At 37.4% G+C, this 27,281-nt stretch overlaps 1 protein-coding gene across 5 annotated transcripts; it reads left to right on the top strand.

The window, feature by feature from the left end:
- Nucleotides 1-4,932: 4,932 nt before the first annotated feature.
- On the top strand, nucleotides 4,933-23,764 carry P2RY10 (P2Y receptor family member 10). 5 transcript variants are annotated; one of them, XM_043897703.1, is made up of 4 exons: nucleotides 4,933-4,964; nucleotides 6,466-6,622; nucleotides 16,831-16,863; nucleotides 22,392-23,764. In XM_043897703.1, exon 4 carries the CDS (start codon nucleotides 22,405-22,407, stop codon nucleotides 23,416-23,418), a length of 1,014 nt encoding a protein of 337 aa, XP_043753638.1. In that variant the 5' UTR covers nucleotides 4,933-4,964; nucleotides 6,466-6,622; nucleotides 16,831-16,863; nucleotides 22,392-22,404; the 3' UTR covers nucleotides 23,419-23,764. The 5 variants fall into 5 exon arrangements, with proteins under 5 accessions (XP_043753638.1, XP_043753639.1, XP_043753637.1 ...); XM_043897704.1 differs by having other exon boundaries at nucleotides 16,831-16,921; XM_043897702.1 differs by lacking the exon at nucleotides 16,831-16,863 and having other exon boundaries at nucleotides 4,936-4,964.
- The last annotated feature ends 3,517 nt before the right edge of the window (nucleotides 23,765-27,281 follow it).

Here is a 27,281-nt window from a genome sequence, read left to right as displayed (position 1 = left end):
AAGTCTCACATCCATACATGACCACTGGAAAAACCATAGCCTTGACCAGATGGACCTTTGTTGGCAAAGTAATGTCTCTGCTTTTTAATATGCTATCTAGGTTGGTCATAACTTTCCTTCCAAGGAGTAAGCGTCTTTTAATTTCATGGCTGCAGTCACCATCTGCAGTGATTTTGGAGCCCAAAGATTACTACTAGTTTATTTTTGATGTTGTTACAAAGAATAGTGCTTGTGTTAACTTGTTTCAGTCATGTCTTAATCTTTACAACCTATGGACCTTAGCCCACCAGGCTCCTGCATTAGCAAGCAGGTTCATTTGTGTAAAAAAAAATAGGGAGTATATACAATGTACTTCTACCACAAATCGAAGTGTAATGGTTGTCTCAAAGAAAAAACATTTGTAAATTATTTAAGGTTTGTGCTGATCTAGACACTCTTGCACAGAACATAATTTTTACTTGAAACAAGGATGGAAAGGAGATTATGGTTGAACCACTGAGAAAGCCCTCTTACAAAAACTATGTACAATTAAATAAAAATATTATTAAAATGCTCACCCTTTTTCATCTCATCCATATGAGATCATATGTTTTCTCCTAAATTACAACCAAAACAATATATCACAACAGATTGAGTGAAAAAATAAAGATATTATAGTCCAGATATCTTCTGTTAAGGAGGTTTACAAAAATGTAAAACATTGTCACTCTTCTCACTATTCTTTTTTGCAAATCAGTTCTATCTCACAAAATATGTGTTATTTATGTTAACATACAATTTTCATTATTTTAAGTGGATTAATAAACTAAAAATTTTATTAAAGTATAGTTGACTTACAATATTGTGTTGGTTTCAAATTTACACAAAGCAATTATATTTAGATTATATTCCATTATAGGTTATTGCAAGATATTGAATATATTTCTCTGTGTTATGCAGAAAAACCTGTTGCTCAACTATTTTACATATAGTAGTTTGTATCTGTTAGTCCCATACCCCGGAGGATTCCCAGGTGGTGCTAGTGGCAAAGAACCTGCCTGCCAGTGCAGGAGACACAAGAGACACAGGTTCAGTCCCTGGGTCAGGAAGATCCTCTGGAGAAGGGCATGGCAACCCACTTCAGTATTCTTGCCTGGAGAATCCCATGGACAGAGCAGCCTGGTGGGCTACAGTCCATAGGGTTGCAAAGAGTTGGACATGACTGAAGCAACTTAACATGCACACAGTCCTATACTCATGATTTGCTCCTCCCCACACCATCTCCCCTTTGATAACCATAAGTTTGTTTTCTATGCTATCAATTTTTAATGTCTAGTGTGGGAAATATTGATAGTGTTGAAACAAATAGACTGCCATATATTTTTCCAGCAAACATGGGTTTATCAAGATCAACAGAGAATTGCAATTTGGGGTCTATAAACATGATGAGCCAAGTGTAAGTCCCTACACAGAAAGGGAAGGAGAGTGTTTTATAGAGAGGAAAAGGAAGCTGGGAGGGTGATAATAAACAAAGAGTCTGTGGCTTTTCATTCACTGAATACTTGCTAGGAAAGAAGAGGAGTCTTTCTGGGGTCTATCATAGTTGTAGAGCTTGAGAGCTCCACCTTCTGGACTCGCAACTCTAATTTAGGCTTTTGTTTATTACTTACAGTAGATACAACTCATATAAGCAAAAACTTTTTGGGGATTCTAAATGACTTTTAAGAGTGTAAAGGGGTCTGAGAGGAAAAGCTTGAGAATTGCTAATTTGGGGAATTTAATTTAATTGCTGATTTGAAGAACCTTTGCCACTTATCAATGCTTGAAATTTCAGACGCTTAGAATCCACTCCCATGTGTTTGCAGTGTCCAAATACTAAAAAACTTCCTGTTTTGCTGTTAAAGACCTAATCACATCAAATTATTTTGTGACAGCAGGATCCCAGAGAGTCTGGAAAGGCACCATATCTTTGGAGAGAAAGCTGAACAAAAAGGCCAGAAAAGGAAGGTAAGGCACAAATATAGCCTTCACCTATTCTACCACTTTTCTAGTGAAATATATAAAGTTAGTAAGCCTCATAGCAAGGAGCCCAAAATAAGAAACCTAGAGAAGAAATACCTTTCCTCATCCCTTGGCATTTTGCCCATTGTTCATAACTTTGACTATATAAACCAAAATAGATAATCAAGAATTTCAGAAAAGCTAATTTATGTTAATTCACAACATGTATATACAACAAGCCAGTTAGCTGAAGGAACCTTCTTTTTATGGAAATTTTCTGAAATATATTTCTTTAGAAATTCACATCCTGTGAGACTAACCATTTCCCTTTTCAGGATTGTAGGTTCCTCAGAGAGGGTCTCAAAAAGTTGCCTTATGTTTATATCTGTCTTCAAAACAAGCCTCTGGGGTTCAGGGAAATTAATTCCACTTCCAGTTGCAAAGTAAGGTCTTCCCATTGGAGAGAAATATTTTTTAGTGTATGAATCAAAAAAAGTTTTTGTGAAAAATATGCAAAAACTAAACCCCTTCAAAGACTTATTTATTCCTACTTGTGAAGATTCATTTCCTGTTTCATTTTTACTGATTACCGTTTTGTGTTCTTTTAAAAAAACAGGTTCTTTTGAATTACTCTTTATCTTCATTCTTACTGTCACTGCCTTAATCAATGCTCTTATTATTAATACCTTAAATTTAAATTATTGGTATTTCCTCCATTAGGGCTCTCCACCTCCTGTTTCATCTTTTTCCCAATGCATTCTGTGCACCTTTGTCTCAGCAATCCTTCAGGAAATGGTAGTAAAGAGGTTGGGCTTTGGAGTCAAACATACTCGGATCTGAATCTTACCTCTCCCACTTATTTGTTGTATGACATTATGGAAGTTAACTTCTCTGTGCTTCAATTTATTTATGGCTAAGACAGGACATAATATTAGTCCCTACTCCTTAGGATTATTCTGAGAATTAAGTAAGATGATGCATGCAAATTGCTTAGAATGGTGACCAGTACATAGAAAGTACACACACTAAATAAGACTTTTTAATCTCCCCCTCTCAGCTCTGTTTAAAAGCATTCAATGATTTCTTTTATCCTATGGATCCTATGCTCTTAAGTTCTTCTTTGTATGGTTTCACCCTCCAAATTTCTTTCCTTCTGTTCCTTAGCATGCCCTTGCATTAGTCAAAATTTTGTCCTCACTATCACACAAATAGTATGCTTACACTTCTTTCACATTCTTGGCAGCATTTCTTCTCTCTCCTGGAGTCCTTTGACTTCCCTTCTCTCTTTAAGCTGATATTTGTTAAATTTCAGATATGCAAATATCCCCCTCTATTATTTTTGTTATGTCTACTTACCTTCTATGGAGAAGGACAAGGAAGCCTGGCGTGCTGCAGTCCATGGGGTCGCAAAGAGTCAGACATGACTGAGCAACTGAACTGACTGACTTACCCTCTATGCTTTTATTTGTGTGTGTGTTGCTTAATCAAACTTTTTAAAATTTAGCTACCTACTTTAGCTTCATCTTAAGTAGTATTATGCATGAAATCATGTGTGAAGTACATTTTTATTACACTTTAGAGCCTTAAAAACAAACTGTATAACTTGAAAATGTTTAAAAAGACATTCCTTGTACCACCGAAAATAAACTTGCATGTCTCCAGTGGGACACATTTCACCCATTGGGAATACTACTGAAACCAAATTTGTCTATTGAGCAAAGACCAGCCAATCTTCCCAGATTTAGCCTGTACTGAACTCATCTTAACTTCCACCTAATTTAATGGTAAATCATACTGTTTATGTTTTCTAATTTGTTTATGAGTGATTAACTTGTTACTTAAACTATGTATTCTTGGAAGCTAGAGAACATATTTTATGTTTTTGAATCCCTCTCTTCCCACTAAGTATCGCCAGTCGATCATTGTTGTAGCTCCATAAGTATCTATTGAATGATTATTTTTGAAAAGTGCAGGAATAATCTGTTTACAAAATCAGATATAGGAAACTTGTAAAGACAGTTTATCTAAAGCAATTAATACTCACTAGTTCTAATGAAAAAGGAATTGAAATCACAACTCACTCTTTCCTATTTTTTTTCACTTTTTTTCACTTTTGTTATACTATTGTTCACTATTGTGAAGTTGGTTTAAAAGGATGCATACTATAGTAAGATATATAAATGAATAGTAGGTAGAAATAACAAAGAAAAAATAGAAAAGGTCATAAAATTAAAGCCATGAAAGAAAAGTACACCATAAAAATATCTCCAAACTTGGCAATCAGCAGACTCTAAATTAGTTTCATGGTTTTCAGAAGACTCTATAAAAAGGACACATGTCACAGTTATCACTATCTGTTAGGAGTTTAATCAAACCAATTAGGAAAAATCTAGCTCTTCCCAATATCCCTTTTAGAAAGCGCAGTGTATTGTAACAAATGATATCCTCAACAATAGCTATCACACCTAATACACTGCTGTGGTTAGAGAAGATCTAAGAGCCTTTGAAACACTAACTCATATACTTTCCCAGATCTAGAAAAGATATTATGCCTCAGTTAAACTTTGAAAGTGTACATATGAGAGAAGGGAAGAATTAAGAACTATGGGCAAAACGGGGCAGCTGTACTATTTTTTAGACTCTTATGACTGGATATTTTTACTACTTGGTTTGAGATGATAATAAGTCTTAGATTATCAGTCATACTCAATAGCTAGAAGATATTCTTCTAAAAGTTAATTGGAGATAATTGTTAAATTATAATTTTTTTTGTTTGTGTATAGTTTTGCTCCTTTTAACTAACACTCAAAATTTTAGCTAAGTTGAAATATCCTTTGCCAAAACGGGGTCACTGACTTCTGAGCTACTTTTGCTTCCCTTTTTAGAAAAAATAAAAGGAGAAGATACTTGCGTGCAAGAGAGCAATGAAGCAAGCTGGCAAGCCATTTTCTTAGCAATGTCAAGATGTTGTCTGGGAAATGAAGGTAGGTGGTAGTGACTATAGCTAATTGTCAGGAAAGGGTTCTTTTTATCCTCTTGTCCTAAGGTTTGGCTTTAAAGATCAACGGGTCTGAAATTTTCTTTGGCCAGGGAAGGATCATAGCTTAGGAGAACTGGCTCATGTTTCCCAAGCTCAGAAAGGATGAATTTGTAACAGAAAGACAGCTTAATATTAATAATTTATACTGAAGATTAGAACTACCAAATGGAATGAAACATGTTTTGGCCTATCAGTACATTCTCCTTTCAGTAGTTATGCCAAGTCAGCAAACTAAATTAACAACAGATTGGAGCTGTATAAACATACAAAATAAGAGTTAAGAAGGGGATTGTGAGGTCAGGCATGTTTCATTTGATATACCTCAGTCAGGACGGGTACCCTCTTCCTTTACCAGTTCTTACAAGCCATGGCCTTTTCATCAATCAGTTCAAGTTCTCAGTTTCTAGTGATAAAAGTGTCTCTTTTCCATCTCTCTAGGCCCTTGAAATTTATATTGGTGATCTATGAGTGTAGGGTATGGCTCCATCTTGTTCTTGAATGATTCTAGTTTTACAGGGAGATCCAGGTTGCCTTTTACAAAAATTTTGTCATCCATTTCCTTCTTTAATCAGTCCTGTCCATAAATCCGAATGCTAGTGTTTGATCTAACCCACAGTGTTTTTTTTCTCCTTTGTTATTATTATTACCCAGAAGTCTCTTTGAAGTTCTAGGCCCTGGGTTCTAAATGTAATTTCCTCACATGCCCACAGAGGTTTATGTTGCTTTGCAAGACTTGTTTTTCAGAACTACTCTATAGTCACCAAGTGTGTGATCTTTTTTGCTTGCATAGTTTTAAAGGCCCCATAGACATTGCAGAAACTGAAACCTTGGTACCTAGGAGGGAGACTGTAGGATATATGGTTCATTTATTTATTCATTATTTGAATATTTTTTTCATTTATTCCTTCACTTTTTCATTCAACAATCGTTCGTGAAAGTGCCTTGTGCTAGACTAGTTAGAAATACAAAAACAAGTCAGATATGATTTTTGCCCCTAAGCAGTTTGCAATACACTAAGAAATGTACAAAAATAAACTGCACATTAAATTATAAAAGCCTTGAGATGAAAGGCTGAGGGAAGGGTACTCCAATTGGAAGGAATAGCTAAAGCAAATGTAGTCCTACTGCTATTAGTTCTGACACATATTTTTGAGGTTTTCTCACTCTTTACCTCTCGGGTTTGAAAAAGTTGCTGTTTTCTTGTTCTTAGGTAAACTGTATTCAGATTTTTCCTCAAAATCCCATCTTAACATAGAGCTTACTGGAATGTAGTGAGATGGATAGGCATGTGGGTTGTACTGGAAGGAGATAGGGTAAAAAACAGTGAGGAAAGCTGACAGGTAGTCATTATTTGATTTTGCACATTCTTTGGCTCTCAGCTTTTTTAATTTCTTGGCACCAATGAAATAAAAACCAAATAAAACGAGTAATATCTTCTGCTCAAGGAACTTACCTTCAGGTTTCTGTGGTGAGACACCAAATGCACTCAACTTCCTCTTTCAACAACAAATTTGCCAGTTATCAGTAGGCTCTGAGCCACCAAGAGTTAGACTTTTTCACCCCAAACGCCCTGCAAAGAAACAAGCCCAGCAAGGCTCCAAGGTAAGTTACAGCTTAATATATGGGAACTGGTAAAATTCCACGTGGGAAGGTTGGGGGGGGCATGAAGATCCAAGACAAGGGCAGACATGAGACCAGTGTCCAGTTTTAAAATGGACCCTGGCCTCTTTCAGACTTATTACAGCAGGAGCAATGGTGATTCCCTTGGTTCTGATTAGAATACAAAGTTAGGGTTAATGCCATTAGTCCCCACCATTATTCCAGGATCAAGGAGTCTGTGATGCAGCTCACTCTTTGCTGAGGGCTCTTTGTTTCCTTATCATCCAAGGAAGACAGCACGAAGTCATAAGAAAAGAGTGCATTCAGTGAGATTAATGGGACAGCTTGACCTATTCAGCCAGAAAAAGAGGATTTGGATTTCTGCTCTGTAGTTGCTTAATGAAGGAACATTTTTATGTATAAGCTCCTTGCTTTGGTAAGTTTAACTGTCACAGATAGGAGGGAAAGAAAGAAAGTCAGATCATAGATTTTGGAGATGAAGGAACTGCTAGGGATCCAAATCCCTCACAATATAGATGGGAAAACTGAGAGGCTGTGAAGTGAAGACATTTGAGATCACCCAGCTGGTTAGTGGCACAGCTGGAACTAGAACATATGTCTTCTAAATAATGGACTCTTTTTCTTACAGAAACCTGTATCTCCCAGAGAATACTGTAAATATATTTATAACTATGTTGGATTGTAGGTTAGGAAAGAAGAAAATATCCCAGATGACAAACTCTGTTAAAATCATTTCAATCTGTTCAAAGGCATTTCTTGATTCTCTGAAAGGTGCATTTTGACCCAACTTCAGACTTACTAGATAGCAGAGCTCCAGAAGTGGTACCTATCTTTTCAGCAGTTATCATTCTTATTATGTTGAGTGCTAGAAACCCTTCTTGTTTTGAGCTAAGATGACTGAATCAAAAGAAAACTTCCAGTTGAGGAATTCTTCAAGGTGAACTGTGCCACAACAGTTAGTACCAGGATCATTTTGGATATAATGATAACAAGCTTTGTGGTGCATTGTGGATGGAGTGGTCTCAGTCCTAAGAATCCTGCAAGTGGGAATATTTTTTATTTTTGTCTTTCAAATGGATGTGGGAGTCATTGCCCTTTCTATTATTTGAAGAGGTTATCCCTTAGCAATTGCAACACAGTAAAATTATTCACTGTTAAAAAATATGTGATATGCTGATATATTGAGGTAGAAAATGGCCTGAATGAGAATAAAGTCATGCATTTGGTGTAATTATGTTTGCAACAGTTCCTGTTAAACAGTTCCTTCTTTAGTTAAAAGCAGTTATATTTTTTGGGTCAACTGGAAAAATTGTTGAATTTAAATTGTACAAACTGTGCAAATCCTGGCAGTTGTGGAACACAAGACTTCAAATAAGTGAACATACTTCTGGATGGTTTTGGGTGACTTTTCACAGTTGTTGAGTTTGAGGTAAGTCAATCTATGTCCTAAGAAGCAGGACAGTCTATGGCCCAACTAAAGAGGACAGAGCTGTCTTTGTGAATCTGCCTTTTCTAAACGTTCCTACAATCAGGGTAATGACTGGCAGGAAGTCTATGCTTTATTTAAAAACTCGTCTAAAAATGTCTACTTATATTTCAGGTCAGGATATTTTGCATTTGAATTTTCATCTAGTATTGATTCACATGCATCACAGACAGAGTGATGAAGTATATGGACTAAAGTGCAGAAAGAAAGCTTGATTTTAGCTCAAGTTCTGTGAAAGATTCACTTTTGGCTTTGGGCAAGTTACTTTATTTTTCTGAGTCTCAGTAGTCTCGTCCATAATAAGGTGGGGGCTTGAAATAGATTGTCTTTAACTTTCTTCCTAGTACAGTGGTTTGACTCTAGGCTCCTGGTGCCTGAGAAGAATATATCATGAAGTGGTAAATAATGAGACAGTAGGGAAATCTAACTACAGTTAGAACCTTCTGGAAATACAGTCTAGCTTTCAAAGGGAACTCAGTAATCTATGCTAAGGGCCACTATACTTCTTTCAGAGTAATGTCATCATGAGAGCTTCAACTTTTAGACCACAGGCAAGTGTTTTGTAAATAATTTCCTTTTTTTAATAATAAAATGCAAACATACAAGGGAAAGAATTCTGAAATCTGATTTCCACAATGACAGTGTCACTTAATCAGTATTTCTTAATCTTTTAAATGCAAAGTTCCATTTGAAAAACATAAAAATCTCACTGCAAAGTTATCGTGGACTTGCCTAGTTAGGAACTAGATCCTGATCCTGGACTCCTAAAAAAACTTATCCCATCACAATGACATTTTCCAAGTACTGTGGGACAAACAGTCAAAAGATTTTTTGTAGATCTGTACTTTCAGTTTGTATTATATGGAAAATAATTTTGATTTTCAAATGTATTTACTGTAATAAGGATTTTTTTTTTCAAGTAGTACATGTTTTCCACTCTTCTACTTTAAGAATTATTGCATTAATCCTACTCAATATTTCTCACACCTATGCTTTTGGGGAGATTTTCTAAACTCAGAAAAGTACATGATCCAACCAAAAGCTCATGGAGGTTACTCTCAGATATGTTTTCTACCTCTTTGTCATTGTTGTTCACTCAGTCCTGTCTGATTCTTTGTGGAATGGACTGCAGCACACTAGGCCTCCCTGTCTTTCACTGTCTCTTGGAGTTTGCTTAAACTCATGTCCATTCAGTCGATGATGCCATCTAATCATCTTATGTTCTGTCGCCCCTTCTCCTCTTGCCCTCAATCTTTCCCAGCACCAGGGTCTTTTCCAATGAGCCGGCTCTTTGTATCAGATAGTCAAAGGATCAGCTTCAGCATCAGTCCTTCCAATGAATATTCAGGGTTTATTTCCTTTGGGATTGACTGGTTTGATCTCCTTAATCATATACGCTTCCTATTTAATCTTTACAATGATATATGTTACAGGCACTATGATCCTAATATTATAAATGAGGAAACTGAAGCCACTAAATATGAAGTGAGTCATTTCAGGCTGGAGAGCTAATAAGTGAGTTAAGATATGACCCCAGGTCTGTCCAAAGAACATGATTCTTTCAATCTCCAAAATACTCCCCCAAATGCAAAAATGATGAATAATTAGGCCTCCTTCTTATGTGATTAAAAATCCAATAAAGATACATGCACGGAAGTTCAATTCAAATTTTATTTTAATTCATTTTAAGGATAAAAATAATTTTCACTTCTAATTTATAGGTGACATGTCTAGACTTGCAGAACATATCTAAACTTCTATATTTCTGAAATCAAGCCAGGTTATTTACAGTTGATTTTGAGTTCAATCAGTTGAGCTCTGGAAATGTAGAGCTCCAAATTCCAGTTGCTCTTCTTTGGCTGTGGTTATGAGTGATTGAATGAAGGACACTGTGGGTATGGGTATCTGACTGGCTTGGGTAGTTCATGTGAGACTTTTGTGATTCAAATAAGAAGAAAAATGCTAAAAAAATAAAAAAAAGGAAGTTACATTCCCAAATGACCTGTGAATATTCTCCCCTGGAAAGTGGGGAGGTCCCCTGTCAGCAACCTTTCTCTAATTTTCTCTTTTCCTCCCAAGATAACAAGCCCACATGCTAGTCCTATTATCAAAGAAAATAAGAGACACATATTTGATTTTTGATATTTGACAAATTTGTTCACTTAATGGTATTACTGACTTAATAACAAGAGGTGAAGAGAGGGAGAGGGCTGAGAAGCTAAAGCTTTGTAGAACTGAGTAGTTACCTTGATGCCATAAGCCTAGATTCTACACTCTTCACTCTGCCCCTTGTATAGCATTCAGGTAAATGTGATAAGTGTGATGACTTCTTTGAGTCTCATTTTCCTGATCTGTAGAATGGGAATGACCTAATTTGTTATATATATATTAATATATATTAATAATATATTAATATATATATATATTATACTATTTAATATATAATTAAAATATATGTTAATATAATATATATTAATATATAATATGTAATATGTATATATGAACTTTAAATAATAATTAATAGCAATTACAGTTGTAATAATGCTTTGTAAAGTGCAAGTAGGTTGAGATGGTGACAGTTGCATTAATGATGGACGTGGCAGTGCTGATGGTATGTTAGAGGCAGGGGTTTAGAGAGTCCAGGCCCATAAAGTCATGGCAAGTTAGAGCAGAAGATAGTTAAGATCATACAGTTCTTATTATCTTAATAATGAAGGAAATGAAACTCACATAAAGGAAGGGGCTTAGCAAAACAAAATAAAGAGATAGTATTTGAATAATTGCTAAAATCCAAGTGTTATAGCTCCAAATCCAGTGTTCTTTATAATATATTTTACAGCTTCTGAGTCTTCCCCATCTCACATGCCTTGTTACATTTGGCTCATTACTATTAGGGCTTCCCAGGTGGCTCAGTGTTAAAGACTCTGCCTGCCAATGCAGGAGACTCAGGACACGTGGTTCAATCCCTGGATCAGAAAGATCTAGGAAAGAAAATGGCAACCCACTCCAGTATTATTGCCTGGAGGATCACATGAACAGAGGAACATGGAGAGCTACAGTCCATGGGGTCGAAAAAAGTTGGAGATGGCTGAGCAACTGAGCATACAATACTCTTATAAATCCATCATTCCAGTACTTTATCCATAGATCTATTGTGGTTTGGGTTCACAAGCAAAACTTGTTAAAGATCCCTGGTTTTGATAGTACCCTACCCAGACACCTGGTGGGAATCATTTACCATATATGTGCAGTCATACATCACTTCATGGGAAACAGAAGAGGAAAAGGTGGAAACAGTGAAAATCTCTTCTTGAGCTCTAAAATCATCGTGGGTGATGACTGCAGCCATGAAATTAGAAGATGACTGCTTCTTAGCAGGAAAGCTATGACAAACCTAGACAGTGTTTTGAAAAGTAGAGACATTACTCTGCTGACAAAGGTCCATATAGTCAAAGCTATGGTCTTTCCAGTAGTCATGTTCAGAGGTGAGAGCTGGACAATAAAAGAAGGCAGAGCGCTGAAGAATTGATGCTTTCAAATTATGGTGCTGGAGAAGTCTCTTGAGAGTCCTTTGGAAAGCAAGGAGACCAAACCAATGGATCTTAAAAGAAATCAACACTGAATACTCTTTGGAAAGACTGATGCTGAAGCTGAAGCTCCAATACTTGGGCCTCTGGATGTGAACAGCTGACTAATTAGAAAGAACCCTGATTCTGGGAAAGATTGAAGGCAGAAGGAGAAGAGGACAACAGAGGATGAGATGGTTCAATGGAATCACTGATTCAATGGACATGAACTTGAGCAAACTCCCAGAGATGGTGAGGGACAGGGAAGCCTGGCATGGTGCAGTCCCTGGGATCACAGAGTCAAATACGACTTGGTGACTGAACAACAACAAAAACATAGTCATAAAAGTGCTAGAAATACAATTGAGATTATTAGCATCTTCATCTCTGAAGAATGGTTTTATCCATATAAATGTAACTTTAACATATTTGTGTGCAACAAATTGCTCACAAAGGAACATTTTTAGCTTTCTCTACTCATGAAGAGCCTCATTATGACTGAAATTGTAATAACTGTGACTTTGAGGAAGAAGCAATACTTTTGAGTCTTCATTTTCTGATCCATAAAGGGGTATGAAAGTGTTAGTTGCTCTGTCGTGTCTGACTCTTTGCAATCCCATGTACTGTAGCCCATCCAGGTTGCTCTGTCTATGGAATTCTCCAGGCAAGAATACTGGAGTGGGTTGCCATTCCCTTCTCCAGGAAATCTTCCAGACCCAGGGTTCAAGCCCAGGTCTCCTGCACTGCAGGCAGATTTTTTAATGTCTGAGCCAGCAGGGAAGCCCAAAAATGGGTATAATAACAATTAACTCAGGGTTCTCTCAAAGGTCAAAGGTAATATATTAATAGTAATAGCACTTAGCTAGTGGCAGGATGCAAGTGGAAACTTCTCTTACTTAGTATTTCACTGAAACTTAGGAGTCTGGAACAAATTCTGATGCCATCATAATATAAGTTCACTTTGTGCCTTTGCAAAAGCACAGCACTGAGCTAGTGGGTTGGGAAGTGAAGCTGCATTTACATATACATTATTAGTACCTATGATGTTCTTGGATTCAGACTCACTGATTCATATTTAGAGACCTGACCTAACTTTGTGTTCTAAAACAAAATTTAGTTATTTCCATAAAGTCAAGTGTTTAATGACAGAATTCTCACTTAACCTTATGAAATTGCTACTGGTTTTAAAATAAAAAGTTGAGATTACAGGCTTTGGAACTTTTAGGTATCCAGATTTGTTAGATTCCAACCTTATTATCCTTGCCTTGACCATATTTTCTTCAGTAACAAAGGGAGAAAAACTATGACTATTGCTTGGGAGAGTAGCTTATGGGAGAGGCATTAGAAGTAAAACTGACTAAGACTCTGCTAATAGGTACTTATTCTCCATACTCTTACCTTTATAAACCAATGTGTATGAGTTGAGTTCCTACTGCATGCTTAACCCTTTACTAAGCAAAATGAGAGATATGAAAGTGTAAGATACAATCGTCCCTCATAGAGACTACATTTTTATAGTGTAGCCTGTAAGTCCAGCAAAAGTACAAAGGAAAAGTTCTGAATAGATTGTCCCATACAAGGACAAGATGAGAGTTGAGATAGGATCTCAAGAGAGGAGTAAAATATTGACTTCTGAGATGGGATCCAGGAAGACAGGAGTTTGATGAAGTTTCAGTTATAACTTTATAGCTATCTTCATTATCAGAAATCTTCTTACAGCCACACATTGGAAGTGAATCTTGTTAGTTTAGTGAAGGTAGCTAATTCTCCTGCCTTGATTATTAGATTAGAAGTCTATGCTAATTATTCCCTTTAGAGTTTGGCTCCTGTTACCAGAACTTTTTTTAAAGGAAAGAGGCATCCCTCTATGAAGCTCCTGGCCTTTGATGTAGGCAGAATGTACTCTGGATAGAGCACTGACACTGGTGAAGCCAAGAGGCAGTTACTTTTTTAAGAATGATATTGGAGGCACTGAGAATTTGATCCTCATATCTATCTGGGTGGTTCACAGTAATACAGCTAGGAGCTCAAGTATATTCTGAAGAGATGGTATTTTCACAGCTTATAATTTTGCCTGGGTTACGTTATCTGTGTGGTTATGCAACATCAATGAGATTAACTTTTGGAGATTAATCCCTGCATGGGTCAGTTAACATCAATTTTTAAAATTGTGCTGTATGTTTAGTCTTGCCTTGGGTTTAGAGAGAAAGAGAAAACAAAATTTAGGGCATAACCTCTGACTTCACAAAGCTCACAGCCCAGTGTAGAGTGATTCATAAACAAATGAACAACAAATGTGTTGTCATAAGGCAGAATATTTACCCACTTAAAATATTTACTAACTGATTATGCGTTGATAATTCTACTAGATTTTGGAAATTTAAAAAGAGTCATAGCCTTTGCCTTCAAAATGCTCATAGTTTACTTATAAATAAAGAGATTAGATGAAAACACTCAATATGGTGCAGTAAGTACATTGTTAAAGCAATCCCTGTGACAGCATGCTCATCCAGCTTTGCCATTTTGATATATCATTTTGGCAGCAGAGTATAGAATACATTTTAAAAGAGCAGTCCTAGAAGCAGGTAGATCAATTAAATAATGGTTTAATAATCCAGAGAGAGAGGAGAGAGAATGAGTGGAGAGAGAGAAAACTTGGTTGATTGAATGAGAGAGCAGTCTAGAATTATTTTAAGTATCCTGGCTCTTGTAATTGGACAGATGGTGGTGGATAAGTAAAAGGTCAGGGAGTATGATGAATTTAGTTTTGGGAATTTTTATTTAGAGATGCCTAGAAAACACTGAAATGGGAAATCTCAGCTGAAAATTGGACATACAGATTTAATATCTGAGGAGAGGCCAGCCCTGGACACAGAGACATAAGAGCTATCCGGATTTGGGTGGTAATTGAAGTTGTGAAAGTGGGTGATGTTACTTAGCATGAAGACATTGAATAAGGAGAGAATATGCAGGCCTAGGGAAAACAAACATTTAAAGGATGTACAGAGATGAAAGAAAACATAAAGAAAACTCAGTATGAATGGACTGATAGTTAAGAGGAGACTCAAAACAGAGTTGTGGCTTAGAAGCCAACAGGAGAGAGCATTTCAAAAACATGGAAGTAATAAAAATAAATGAAGAAAAAAAAAAAAAAACATGGAAGTGATCAGACTGTCTAACACAGCAGAAAAGCCCTGCTTGATTTAACAACATGATAGCCACTTGTCACCTTTACTAAAGCAGTTTCAGTGAGATTATAGAGATAACCATGCCACATTGTAGTGCATTAAAGGATGGATATAAAGTGAGGAAAAGAAAGCAATCAGTGTCAAAAAATACTGTGAGATGTTTATTTAAGAAGAGAAGGAAAATGACACAAAGCTAGAATAAGATGCATTGACAAGAGAAATATTATTGTGGGAATTGAAGAGGTTTAATGACAAATATCTAGCTGAGAGTGAAGGACAACATGGTGATCTGGGAGTGAAAGGGAACAATTAATGAAAGAAAATTCTGAGAAAGCTAAAAGGGATTAAGAGCATGAAAATTCAACTTGTACAACAGGAAAGACAGCTGTGTTGGGAAGGATGCAGTTGTAGATAAGATTGTGTGTGTTAGGAGGGGACAATGTTTGAGTTACTTCTCACCCAATAGCCTCAATTTTCTTGTGATTTAAGAGGTAAGACCCTCTGCTGAGAAATGTGGGAATGGGAGAGGAGAAGAGTAGAAGAAACTTTAGTAGAGTTATGAAAGTGTTAAATAGCAAGCACTCTCTTTTTGTGTGCCTTGATTAATTTCTTAGGAGAATAAACTAATCAGAAGTGTGGAAAAAGAGGCCGGAGCAAAAAAAAAATCTTCTACTTAAAGTGATGAAACTAGAAATTCATGATTTCTAGTTTTAGCACTTTAAATAGATTCTGGTATTTTTAATAGGATCATTCATCAGTTTGGATAATAAAAAAGAAAATGGTTTGTGGACTTGATCTGGGATTAAGATCATGCCAGGCTTCCCTAGTGGCTCAGACAGTAAAGAAGCAGCTTGCAATGAGGGAGACCGGGGTTCGGTCCCTGGGTTAGGAAGATTCCCCTGGAGAAGGAAATGGCAATTCACTTCACTATTCTTGCCTGGAGAATTGCATGGACAAAGGAGCTGGCCGGCTACAGTCCATGGGGTTGCAAACAGGTGGACACAACTGGGGGATTAACAATAACTTTTTCAAGCTGGTACAGCAGAAGAATGTTAAGCAAAGAAAGTTGAGGATTCTTGGGTAAGAATAGTTAATTTGATCATTGAATCTCATCTGCATAGAGAAGGAAGCAAAATGAGGGAGGGTGCCAGATTAGGCCATGAGAAATGGAGAAAAGTTTAAGGTCTCTGTGAGTGTGTGATGCAAGTTAACAAGATACAAATTGCAGTGAAGTTCAGTGATTGTAATGTTGTTTTTTAATTAATTTATTTTAATTGGGGGATAATTGCTTTACAATATTTTGATGGTTTTTGCCATATATCAACATGAATCAGCCATAGGTATACATGTGTCCTATGTGTTGAAAGTCCCTTGGACTGCAAGGAGATCAAACCAGTCAATCCTAAAGGAAATCAGTCCTGAATATTCACTGGATAGACTGACGCTGAAGCTGAAACTCCAATACTTTGGTCACCTGATGTGAAGAACTGACTTATTGGAAAATACTCTGATTCTGGGAAAGATTGAAGGCAGGAGGAAAAGGGGATGACAGAGGATGAGATGGTGGGATGGCATCACCAACTCAATGGACATGAGTTTGAGCAAGCTCTGGGAGTTGGTGATGGACAGGGAAGCCTGGTGTGCTGCAGTCCATGGGGTCACAAAGAGTTGGACATGACTGAGTGATTGAACCAAACTGAACTGATACACGTGTTTCCCCCATCCTGAATCCCCCACCCACCTCCATCCCCACCCTATCCCTCTATGTTGTCCCAGAACTCTGGCTTTGGGTGCCTTGCTTCATGCATCAAACTCACACTGGTCATCTATTTTACATATGATTATGCATATGTTTCAATGCTATTCTTTCAAATCATCCCACCCTCTCCTCCTACTGAGTCCGAAAGTCTGTTCTTTATGTCTGTGTCTCTTTTACTGCCCTGCATGCAGCTAGGATCATCAGTATCATCTGCCATGGCAAAGGTAAGGGAATATGGAGACAAGCATGGGTTCCAATTCTAATATACCACCTCTACACTAGGTGAGTATTGTGACTTTGGCACAATTTATTTAACCTCTCTATCTCAGTTTCCTCATTTGTAATATGGCAATAATCATTGGGCTGCTATGAGGATTAGAAAGGCAATAGTGGAAATGAAGATGGATTGGAGATAGATTGGAGAGATTTTAAGGGGGGGGATAATCACCTGGTTTCTGTTTAGATATGGGTGAAATTTAGTGATAGGAGTTGGATGAATTCCCAGTTTCTGTCTGTAATGTCTAGGAGGCTGGTCATGGAACAGACTGAGAAGGAGAGCTTAGACTCAAGAGTAAGTCACCAATTTTGTATCTTTCCTGAGACAGGAGCCAAAGATATATCTAGATTTAAGGGGAGAGAGATTGGTAACACAGAGAACACAAACAAACCAGAAATAGTCAATAATAAAGCCAAAGGGAGAGACACAAAAGAGATAGAAACAGAGGCAGACGCTGAGAGAAGAAACATGTTTTGACTTTGACCCTTCCATTCAACCTATTTTTGTTAGTGGCTTCTTAAGTTGTTCTCCTTTCTAAAATTTCAGAAGCGTCATAGATTGCTAACAGGAAGCTAAAGGTTCCCTATCTGAGAGAGTTTATATTTTCACCCTACCCAACACAAATTCCCCCAGTCTTCTACCACCATGGGGATTTTACATTTAACTGTCACCAAACATATTAGGGGAAAAACCCTTTCTACCTCCCCTTCAGTCTGGAGAAGAAAAATCATTTTGCAAAGCAGGCCATACAAATCTCTAAACTTGAAATAAACTGAATTGCAGAAGCATAAGAAGCCACAGAAACAAATAAGTTGTAATCATGACCTCTAGCTTGCTGTTTTGGACTAATAGGACTCCGTTATTTAACACAGAGGTATAAAAACAATCTGCCTCCTTAATAAGTGAAAATTACTGTACCAATGAAGCAGAAACAAATATCCATGTTTGTAAAGTGCAGAAGTGGAGGTGTGAATGGGTGGGTGTTTGTTTTTAGTTCTTAGTACTGTAATGCACCTTATGTAGTTTGCCTTGTTCTTTCACAGCCTATGCATAAGTAATAGATTATAGTAGAAATAAGATCAATACTGAAGTCAAAGTGGGTGGTAAGGAGGGGTTTGTGACATGTGTGATGACAGATATTTAGTTATATATTGATGGCATAACTAGAGCAATCCTAAGGTTATAAGATCCTGAGGTCCTACTATGAGATGAGAAAGATTCTGCCATAATTTGCTCTCTGGATAGCACAAATAATTGTGCTATCATGTTATTAAAAAGTCCCTCCTGAGCAGGGAGAAGCAAATAGTTATAATGGAAATAGTACAGACTTTGGAGCAAATCAGGCTTGATAAAAAAATCCCATTTTTAAATTTGCTACCCAAGACAATTTACTGAATCTCTCTGAACCTCAGTTTGCTCATCTGCACTATAAGAGTAATAATGGAACTTCATCTTAGGATGGTTGTGAGAATTAAATTACATAATGTATATGAAAAATTCCATTGCAGATTCTGGCATATATCATTGATCAGATCATAGTAATTATTTACTTTCTTTTTACCTGTGAGTATCCTTCTACTTTTGTTCTAAGTCATACATACATAAGAAAGATGACTGCATGACTCTTTAGGATCTATCACAGGTAGACTAGGGAGTATATGAGGAGGGAAGATGAAAGTATTATTTACAGTATTGGTAGCTGATAAAGTTTACTCTTTTATTTGTGAATTAATCTCTTGGGGTTCTTTTCTTTTATCATTTCTCTATTTCCTGGAGTAAGACTTAGAATGATATAGGAAGTTATTCTGCTATTTATGAGGAGAATCTCAAAGAAGTCACTCTGGTTTTGTAAACATACTTGAAACAAAATAAAAACATACCAACAACAAAACTCCACTTGAGGAACAACGTCAGCACTTTGTTTTCTCCACTTCTAGCTTTAAAGGCAATAAACATTCCTGCACTGTGGATAGAAGCTATGTTTGTAAAATTTGTCTTTAGGAGGAAAACAAATGATGAACAGAAGGATGTGTATAAAGATTAACCACTTTGTCCTCCTATTTGAAGTCCTAGATCTTTCATTTGGTATATTTGTGACCTTAATAAACTCCCCTCTGGGCCTTGCTTATTCTACCTTAATAAGATTAAGTAAAAAAAAAAAATTTCCCATTATAAAGACTACTTTAATAAGAAAATTAAACCTTAAATTGTTTCAAAAGGTTTTAGTGACTTATTTTGCTAATACCCTAATCAGTATTCACCATGATTTTGGATAATCTGCCATGGGATGATGTTGCACCCATGTACAACATGGGTTGTACAGATTGGGTTGTACAGATGGGTTGATGATGTTGTACAGAATTCCCCTTAGATAGAGAATAGGTTTCTCCCCTTCCCTACTACATAAGGGGAACTATCCTGGTTCAGCTTCTAAATTCATTTCTTATTTAGTCATTAAGCCATGTCCACCTCTTTGTGACTCCATGGACTGCAGCACAACAGACTTCCCTCTCCTTCACTATCTCCTGGAGTTTGCTCAAATTCAAGTCCATTGAGTCTGTGATGTTATCTAACCATCCTATCCTCTGTTGTTCCCTTCTCCTGCTGCCTTCAATCTTTCCCAGCATCAAAGTCTTTTCCAATGAGTTTGTTCTTTGCATCAGATGACCAAAGTCTTGGGGCTTCAGCTGTAGCATCAGTCCTTCTAATGAATATTCAGGATTGATTTCCTTTAGGATTGACTAGTTTGATCTCGTTGCTGTCCAAGGGACTCTCAAGAGTCTTCTCCAGCAGCACAATTCAAAAGCATCAATTCTTCAGCTCTCAGCCTTCTTTATGGTCAAACTCTCACATCTGTACATGACTACTGGAAAAATAATAGTTTTCACTATACAGACCTTTGTCAGCAAAGTGATGTTTATGCTTTTTAATATGCTGTCTAGTTTGATCATAGCCTTTCTTCTATAGAGCAAGAGTCTTTTAATTTTTTGGCTTCAGTCACCATCTGCAGTGATTTTGGAGTCCAAAAAAATAAAATCTGTCACTATTTCTGCATTTTCCCCATCTATTTGCTATGAAGTGATGGGACTGGATGCCATGATCTTAGTTTTTTTTTTTTTTTTAATTACTGAAAAGTTTCTTGTAAATTTGGAATGAAATCTAAGCTGAAAGAGAGAGACAGAGAATGCATGAAACCCACCAGCTATTGTGATAAAATAATAAGGAAGTAATTTTCTCAAGCCACAGAAATCAGCTAGGATACTGGTGAAAGTGAAGTCGCTCAGTCGTGTCCAACTCTTTGCGACCCCATGGACTGTAGCCTACCAGGCTCCCCTGTCCATGGGATTTTCCAGGCAATAGTACCAGAGTGGATTGCCATTTGGTACTGCAGGCTAAAAGAGGCAAATCTATTTTCCCAGTGCTTTGGAGCCAAGTTAGGAAGTCAGAACCCAGTGGGAAAGGTGGTGGACAAAAGAGAGGAAAGCAGATCAGAACAATAAGACTGAATTTCTGCCATTGCAATTGGGAATGAGTGAACAGTGTTCATACCAACCAGAAGCAAAAGAAATCTTGACACAAAAGAAACAGACCCAAATATCATATTCTTTTTTTCTGCTATTAGAACAAAAGACTGAGTATTTCAGGACTTCCTTGTGTGCAAGACACAGCTTAGACAATCTGGCAAGGCAGTTTGAGGACAATTCTGTGGTTCTCTGGTTCACTGAATGACCTTGGAACAATAGTATACCTTCCTTTAGCACCTATAAACAGGCGCCTTCTAATTTTAATATCCTATGACTTTTGTAGGTATAAAATCAAATTTAGTTATAACTCATTTTCAATTTGCATTTCTTTAATGATTATTGATGTTGAGCCTTTTTTCATATGCCTGTTGGCCATCTGTATGTCTTCTTTGTATGTCTGCTTAGGTCTTCTGTCCACTTTTTGCTTGGGTTGTTTTGTTTTTTGTTGAGCTGTACAAACTTTTTATATATTTTGGAAAGTAAGGCCTTGTCAATCACATAATTTGCAAAGAATTTCTCTCCCATAGGTTGTCTTTGTGTTCAGTTTATGTTTTCTTTTGCTGTACAAAAGCTTTCAAGTTTAATTAAGTCCCATTTGTTTATTTTTGTTTCTGTTTCCTTACTCTAATAGATGAATTGCAAAAAAAAAAAAAAAAAAAATACGGTAACTTATGCCAAAGAGTATTCTGCCTATGTTTTCCTCTAGGAGTTTTATAGCATCTGGTCTTTTCATTTAGATCTTTAATCCATTTTGAGTTTGTTTTTGTATACAGTGTAAGAGAATGTTCTAATTTCATTCTTTTACATGTAGCTGCCCAGTTTTCCCAGCACTACTTATTAAAGTGACTATTTTTTCTCCATTGTATATTCTTGCCTCATTTGTCATTAGATTAATTGACCTTAAGTGTGTGGGTTTATTTCTGGGCTTTTCATACTGTTCCATTGATCTATATATTTGTTTCTGTGCCAATACCATAATATTTTGATTACTGTGACTTCGTAGCATGGTCTAAGGTCGGGAAGTATGATTCCTCCAACTCCATTCTTCTATCTCAATATTGTTTTGGCTCTTCTGGGTCTTCTCTGTCTCCATGAAGTATCACCTCACACCAATCAAATGACCATTATAGGAAAGTGTACAAATAATAAATACTGGAGAGACTGTGGAGAAAAAAGAGCCTTTCCACACCATAGATGGGAATATAAATTGGTAGTGACTATGGAGAACAATATTGAGCCTTCTTTAAAAGAAAAAGATAACAGAAATAGTTATCATATGATCCATCAACCCCACTTCTGGGCATATAGCCAGAAAGGGCAAAAACTCTAATTCCAAAAGCTACATGTATCCCAATGTTCATAGCAGCACTATGTACAAAAGTCAAGACATGGAAGCAACCTAACGTTCCATCTACAATTGAATGGATTATGAAGATATTACATATATATATATATATGAATGGAGTATTACTAAGCAATAAAGAGAATGAAATAATGTCATTTGTAGCAACATGGATGGACCTAGAGATTATCATACTGAGTGAAGTAGGTCAGACAGATAAAAACAAATGTCATATGTTATCACTTACATTAGAATCTAAAGCAATGATACAAATGAACTTATTTACAAAACCAAAATAAACTCACAGACATAGAAAACAAACAGTTACCATAAAGGAAAAAGAGGGAGAGATAAATTATAAATTTGAAATGAAGAGATATACACTTTTATATATAAAATAGATACACAACAAGGACCTACTGTGTAGCACAGGGAACTATATTCAATATCTTGTAATAACTTCTAATGGAAAAGAATCTGAAAAAAATATGTAGCTAATCACTTTGCTGTACACCTAAACATTGTAAATCCACTGAACTTCAATTTAAGAAAATCTGGATGTTAGCTAAAGTGGTTAACCATGATACTATTTTTTTCTGTTTTGGGCAGGGATTATAACTTCATGGCTTACCTTGCTGAAGTATTCAAGATGGGAAACAACAGTACCAGCAATTCTGAGAATCACTGCAGTGTCCCCCATTTGACATTTCATTACTCTCTCTATGCAACCACCTACATCCTCATATTCATCCCTGGTCTGCTGGCCAACAGTGCAGCCTTGTGGGTTCTGTGCCGCTTTATCAGCAAGAAAAATAAAGCCATTATTTTCATGATAAACCTCTCTGTGGCTGACCTTGCCCACGTGTTATCCTTACCCCTCCGGATTTATTATTACATCAGCCACCATTGGCCTTTCCAGAGGATCCCTTGTCTGCTATGCTTCTACCTGAAGTATCTCAACATGTATGCCAGCATTTGTTTCCTGACATGCATCAGCCTTCAGAGGTGCTTCTTTCTCCTCAAGCCCTTCAGGGCCAGAGACTGGAAGCGTAGGTATGATGTAGGCATCAGTGCTGCCATATGGGTCATCGTGGGTACTGCCTGTTTGCCATTTCCCATCATGAGAAGCACAGACTTAGCCAACAACACTGAATCCTGCTTTGCTGATCTTGGTTACAAGAAAATGAATGCAGTGGCTTTGGTTGGGATGATTACAGCTGCTGAACTGGCGGGATTTGTGATTCCAGTAGTCATCATTGCATGGTGTACCTGGAAAATGACTATATCCTTGAGACAACCACCTATGGCTTTCCAAGGAATCAGTGAAAAGCAGAAAGCACTGAGGATGGTTTACATGTGTGCTGCAGTCTTCTTCATCTGCTTCACTCCCTATCATATTAACTTTATTTTTTATACCATGGTAAAGGAAACTATCATTAGTAGTTGTCCCATTGTCCAAAGCACACTGTATTTCCATCCTTTTTGTCTATGCCTTGCAAGTCTCTGCTGCCTTTTGGATCCAATTCTCTATTACTTCATGGCCTCAGAGTTTCGTGACCAACTATCTCGCCATGGCAGCTCTGTGACTCGTTCCCGCCTAATGAGCAGGGAGAGTGGTTCATCAATGATTGGCTAAAAATAAAACAACTCTCGATTATCGCTTTGTTTAACTATGTTTCACTGTTTTTGTCAAAGACCAAAATGACTAGAGAGACAGTTTCTTTCACTGAACTTTGGGAACAACAGAAATATCTGTGCTCACAGGGGTGTGACAATAAAGGCAGAGTGTGAAATGTGGGAGAGGAAGGGAAAATGTGATTTGCCTGTTTCCTCTTTGAAATTCAAGTCACTTTCTTACTTGAGAGATTTAGATCAAGATTTTACAGATGTTTTAAACAAATGAAAATTGCATATTTTAATCTTAAACCTTTCTTTAGTAAATGTGATGCTGTTAATGATACAATAAATGCATGAATCCTTCACACAATGCAAAAGCAAATTTCTTTCAAATGAAGAATATTACCTGTAAATGAAAGCAAAAAATTATCAGGTCTTTATAAGGGATGAGTACACAGGCAAGAGTTTGTGAGCATTGAAGCAACATGTGAATAAATTTGAGGATACAAATCCTTACTGAAGAAAAGGCATGGGAATGTGTTCATTCATTGAAAATATATTGGATGCCTATTGTATTCTGGGTTGCCATTCTCTCGGGTATTTTCACCTACAGCATCTCATCTGGCTTTTCTAATAAACTTGTGGAAGGTTCCAATCCAAATAAACAAATGAAACCTCAGAGAGATGAAGCGACTTTACTGGGGATAAACAGTGCTAAGGAAAAATTTGTCCTGAATACACCACATATGCTTAGGATATTGCCTCTGTTTGTGTTGTTATTTGTTAGGCTAATGCTAAACTATCTACTACTGCTTTATTGACTATGCCAAAGCCTTTGACTGTGTGGATCACAACAGTATGGAAAATTCTTAAAGAGATGGGAATACCAGAACACCTTACCTGCCTCCTGAGAAATCTGTATGCAGGTCAAGAAGCAACAGTTAGAACATGACATGGAAGAACAGACTAGTTCCAAATTATGAAAGGAGTATGTCAGGGCTGTATATTGTCACCATGTCTATTTAACTTATAAGCAGAGTACATGGTGCGAAATTCCAGGCTGGAGAAGCACAAGCTGGAATCAAGATTGCTGGGAGAAATATCAGTAACCTCAAATATGCAGATGACACCAACCTTATGACAGAAAATGAAGAAGAACTAAATAGCCTCTTGATGAAAGTCAAAGAGGAGACTGAAAAAGTTGGCTTAAAACTCAACTTTCAAAAAACTAAGGTCATGGCATCTCGTCCCATCACTTCATGGCAAATAGAGGGGGGAAATAAGGAAACAGTGAGAGACTTTATTTTGGGGGGCTCCAAAATCACTGCAGGTGGTGACTGAAGCCATGAAATTAAAAGATGCTTGCTCCTTGGAAGAAAACCTGTGACCAACTTAGACAGCATATTAAAAAGTAGAGACATTACTTTGCCAAGAAAAGCCTATCTAGTCAAAGCTATGGTTTTTCCATAGTCATGTATGGATGTGAGAGTTGGATCATAAAAAATTTTGAGCACTGAAGAACTGATACTTTTGAACTGTGGCATTGGAAAAGACTCTTGAGATTCCCTTGGACTGCAAGGAAATCAAACCAGTTAATCCTAGGGGAAATCAGTCCTAAATATTCATTGGAAGGACTGATGCTGAAGCTGAAACTCCAAAACTTTGGCCACCACCTGATGTGAAGAACTGACTCATTGGAAAAGACTCTGATGGTGGGAAAGATTGAAAGCAGGAGGAGAAGGGGACGACAGAGGATGAGATGGTTGCATGGCATCACCTATTCAATGGACTTGAGTTTGAGCAAGCTCTGGGTATTGGTGATGGACAGGGAAGCCTGGTATACTGCAGTCCATGGGGTCACAAAGAGTCAGATATGACTGAGTGACTGAACTGAACTGAATACTAAACTTGGTTTGGATGGTGAAAACACAGACTAGGGCTAAGCTACACAAAACCAAGGCCTTTTCTACACAATTTGCTGAAGATTATTTGAAAAGTCTGTAGATTGTGGGGATGATGTGTCAGGCTTCAGGTTGCAAGATATTAAATAATACATAGCTTGATCTAATACTGTCCCAAACTAGACATAAGACACCCAAATAGCTAATTATTTAGCAAAAGTCTGTCTAGTCATGGCTATGGTTTTTCCAGTGGTCGTGTGTGGATGTGAGAGTTGGACTATAAAGAAAGGTGAGCACCAAAGAAATGAAGCTTTTGAACTATGGTGTTGGAGAAGACTCTTGAGAGTCCCTTGGACTGCAAGGAGATTCAACCAGTCCATTCTAAAGGAGATCAGTCCTGGGTGTTCATTGGAAGGACTGAAGTTGAAGCTGAAACTCTAGTACTCTGGCCACCTGATGCAAAGAGCTGACTCATTTGAAAAGACCCTGATGCTGGGAAAGATTGAGGGCAGGTGGAGAAGGGGACGACAGAGAATGAGATGGTTGGATGGCATCACCGACTCGATGGACATGGGTTTGGGTGGACTCTGGGAGTTGGTGATGGACAGGGCGGCCTGGCATGCCGTGGTTCATGGAATTGCAAAGAGTTGGACACAACTGAGCGACTGAACTGAACTGAATGTGGGTAATATCAACTCCATGCATAGATGAAAGAAAGAAGATGAACATTCTGTAAAATTATTATTCTTTTTTTTTAGCTTGCCCGTTCCTAAACATTGCTATGACCAGTGTGTTCTCTTGGCAAAACTCTATTAGCCGTTGCCCTGCTCCATTCCATACTCCAAGGCCAAATTTGCCTGTTACTCCAAGTGTTTGTTGACTTTCTACTTTTGCATTCCAGTCCCCTATAATGAAAAGGACATCTTTTTTTGGGTGTTAGTTCTAAAAGGTCTTGTAGGTCTTCAAAAACCGTTCAACTTCAGCTTCTTCAGTGTTACTGGTTGGGGCATAGGCTTGGATTACTGTGATATTGAATGGTTTGTCTTGGAAATGAACAGAGATCATTCTGTCATTTTTGAGACTGAATCCAAGTACTGCATTTGGACTCTTTTGTTGGCCATCATAGCTACTCAATTTCTTCTAAGGGATTCCTGCCCACAGTAGTAGATATAATGGTCATCTGAGTTAAATTCACCCACTCCAGTCCATTTTAGTTCGCTGATTCCTAGAATGTCGACATTCACTCTTGCCATCTTCTGTTAGACCACTTCCAACATGCCTTGATTCATGGACCTAACATTCCAGGTTCCTATGCAATATTGCTCTTTATAGCAATGGACCTTGCTTCTATCACCAGCCACATCCACAACTGGGTATTGTTTTTGCTTTGGCTCTTTCCCTTCATTCCATCTGCAGTTATTTCTCCACTGATCTCCAGTAGCATATGGGGCACTTACTGACCTGGGGAGTTCCTCTTTCAGTATCCTATCATTTTGCTTTTTCATACTGTTCATGGGGTTCTCAAGGAAAGAATACTGGAATGAAAAAGTAGGAAGTCAAGAAACACCTGTAGTAACAGGGAAATTTGGCCTTGGAGTACGGAATGAAGCAGGGCAAAGGCTAATAGAGTTTTGCCAAGAGAACGCACTGGTCATAGCAAACACCCTCATCAAATAACGCAAGAGAAGACTTTACACATGGACATCACCAGATGGTCAACACTGATATCAGATTGATTATATTCTTTGCAGCTAAGGATGCAGAAGCTCTATAGTCAGCAAAAACAAAACCGGGATCTAACTGTGGCTCAGATCATGAACTCCTTATTGCCAAATTCAGACTTAAATTGAAGAAAGTAGGGAAAACCACTAGACCATTCAGGTATGACTTAAATCAAATCCTTTATGACTATACAGTGGAAATGAGAAATAGATTTAAGGGACTATATCTGACAGACAGAGGGTCTCATGAACTATGGACA

Source organism: Cervus elaphus, chromosome X (assembly GCF_910594005.1).
Source record: "Cervus elaphus chromosome X, mCerEla1.1, whole genome shotgun sequence".
In the NCBI taxonomy this organism is placed as follows: domain Eukaryota; kingdom Metazoa; phylum Chordata; class Mammalia; order Artiodactyla; family Cervidae; genus Cervus; species Cervus elaphus.
This window is presented reverse-complemented; position numbering and strand designations above follow the sequence as displayed.

Excerpts from the sequence above, each read along its gene's own strand:
- P2RY10 (XM_043897701.1), top strand. The coding sequence starts at position 8,032 with ATGGTTTTGGGTGACTTTTCACAGTTGTTGAGTTTGAG. Across the intron at positions 8,070-22,391 it reads TCACAGTTGTTGAGTTTGAG|GGATTATAACTTCATGGCTT; the intron begins GTAAGTCAATCT and ends TGTTTTGGGCAG.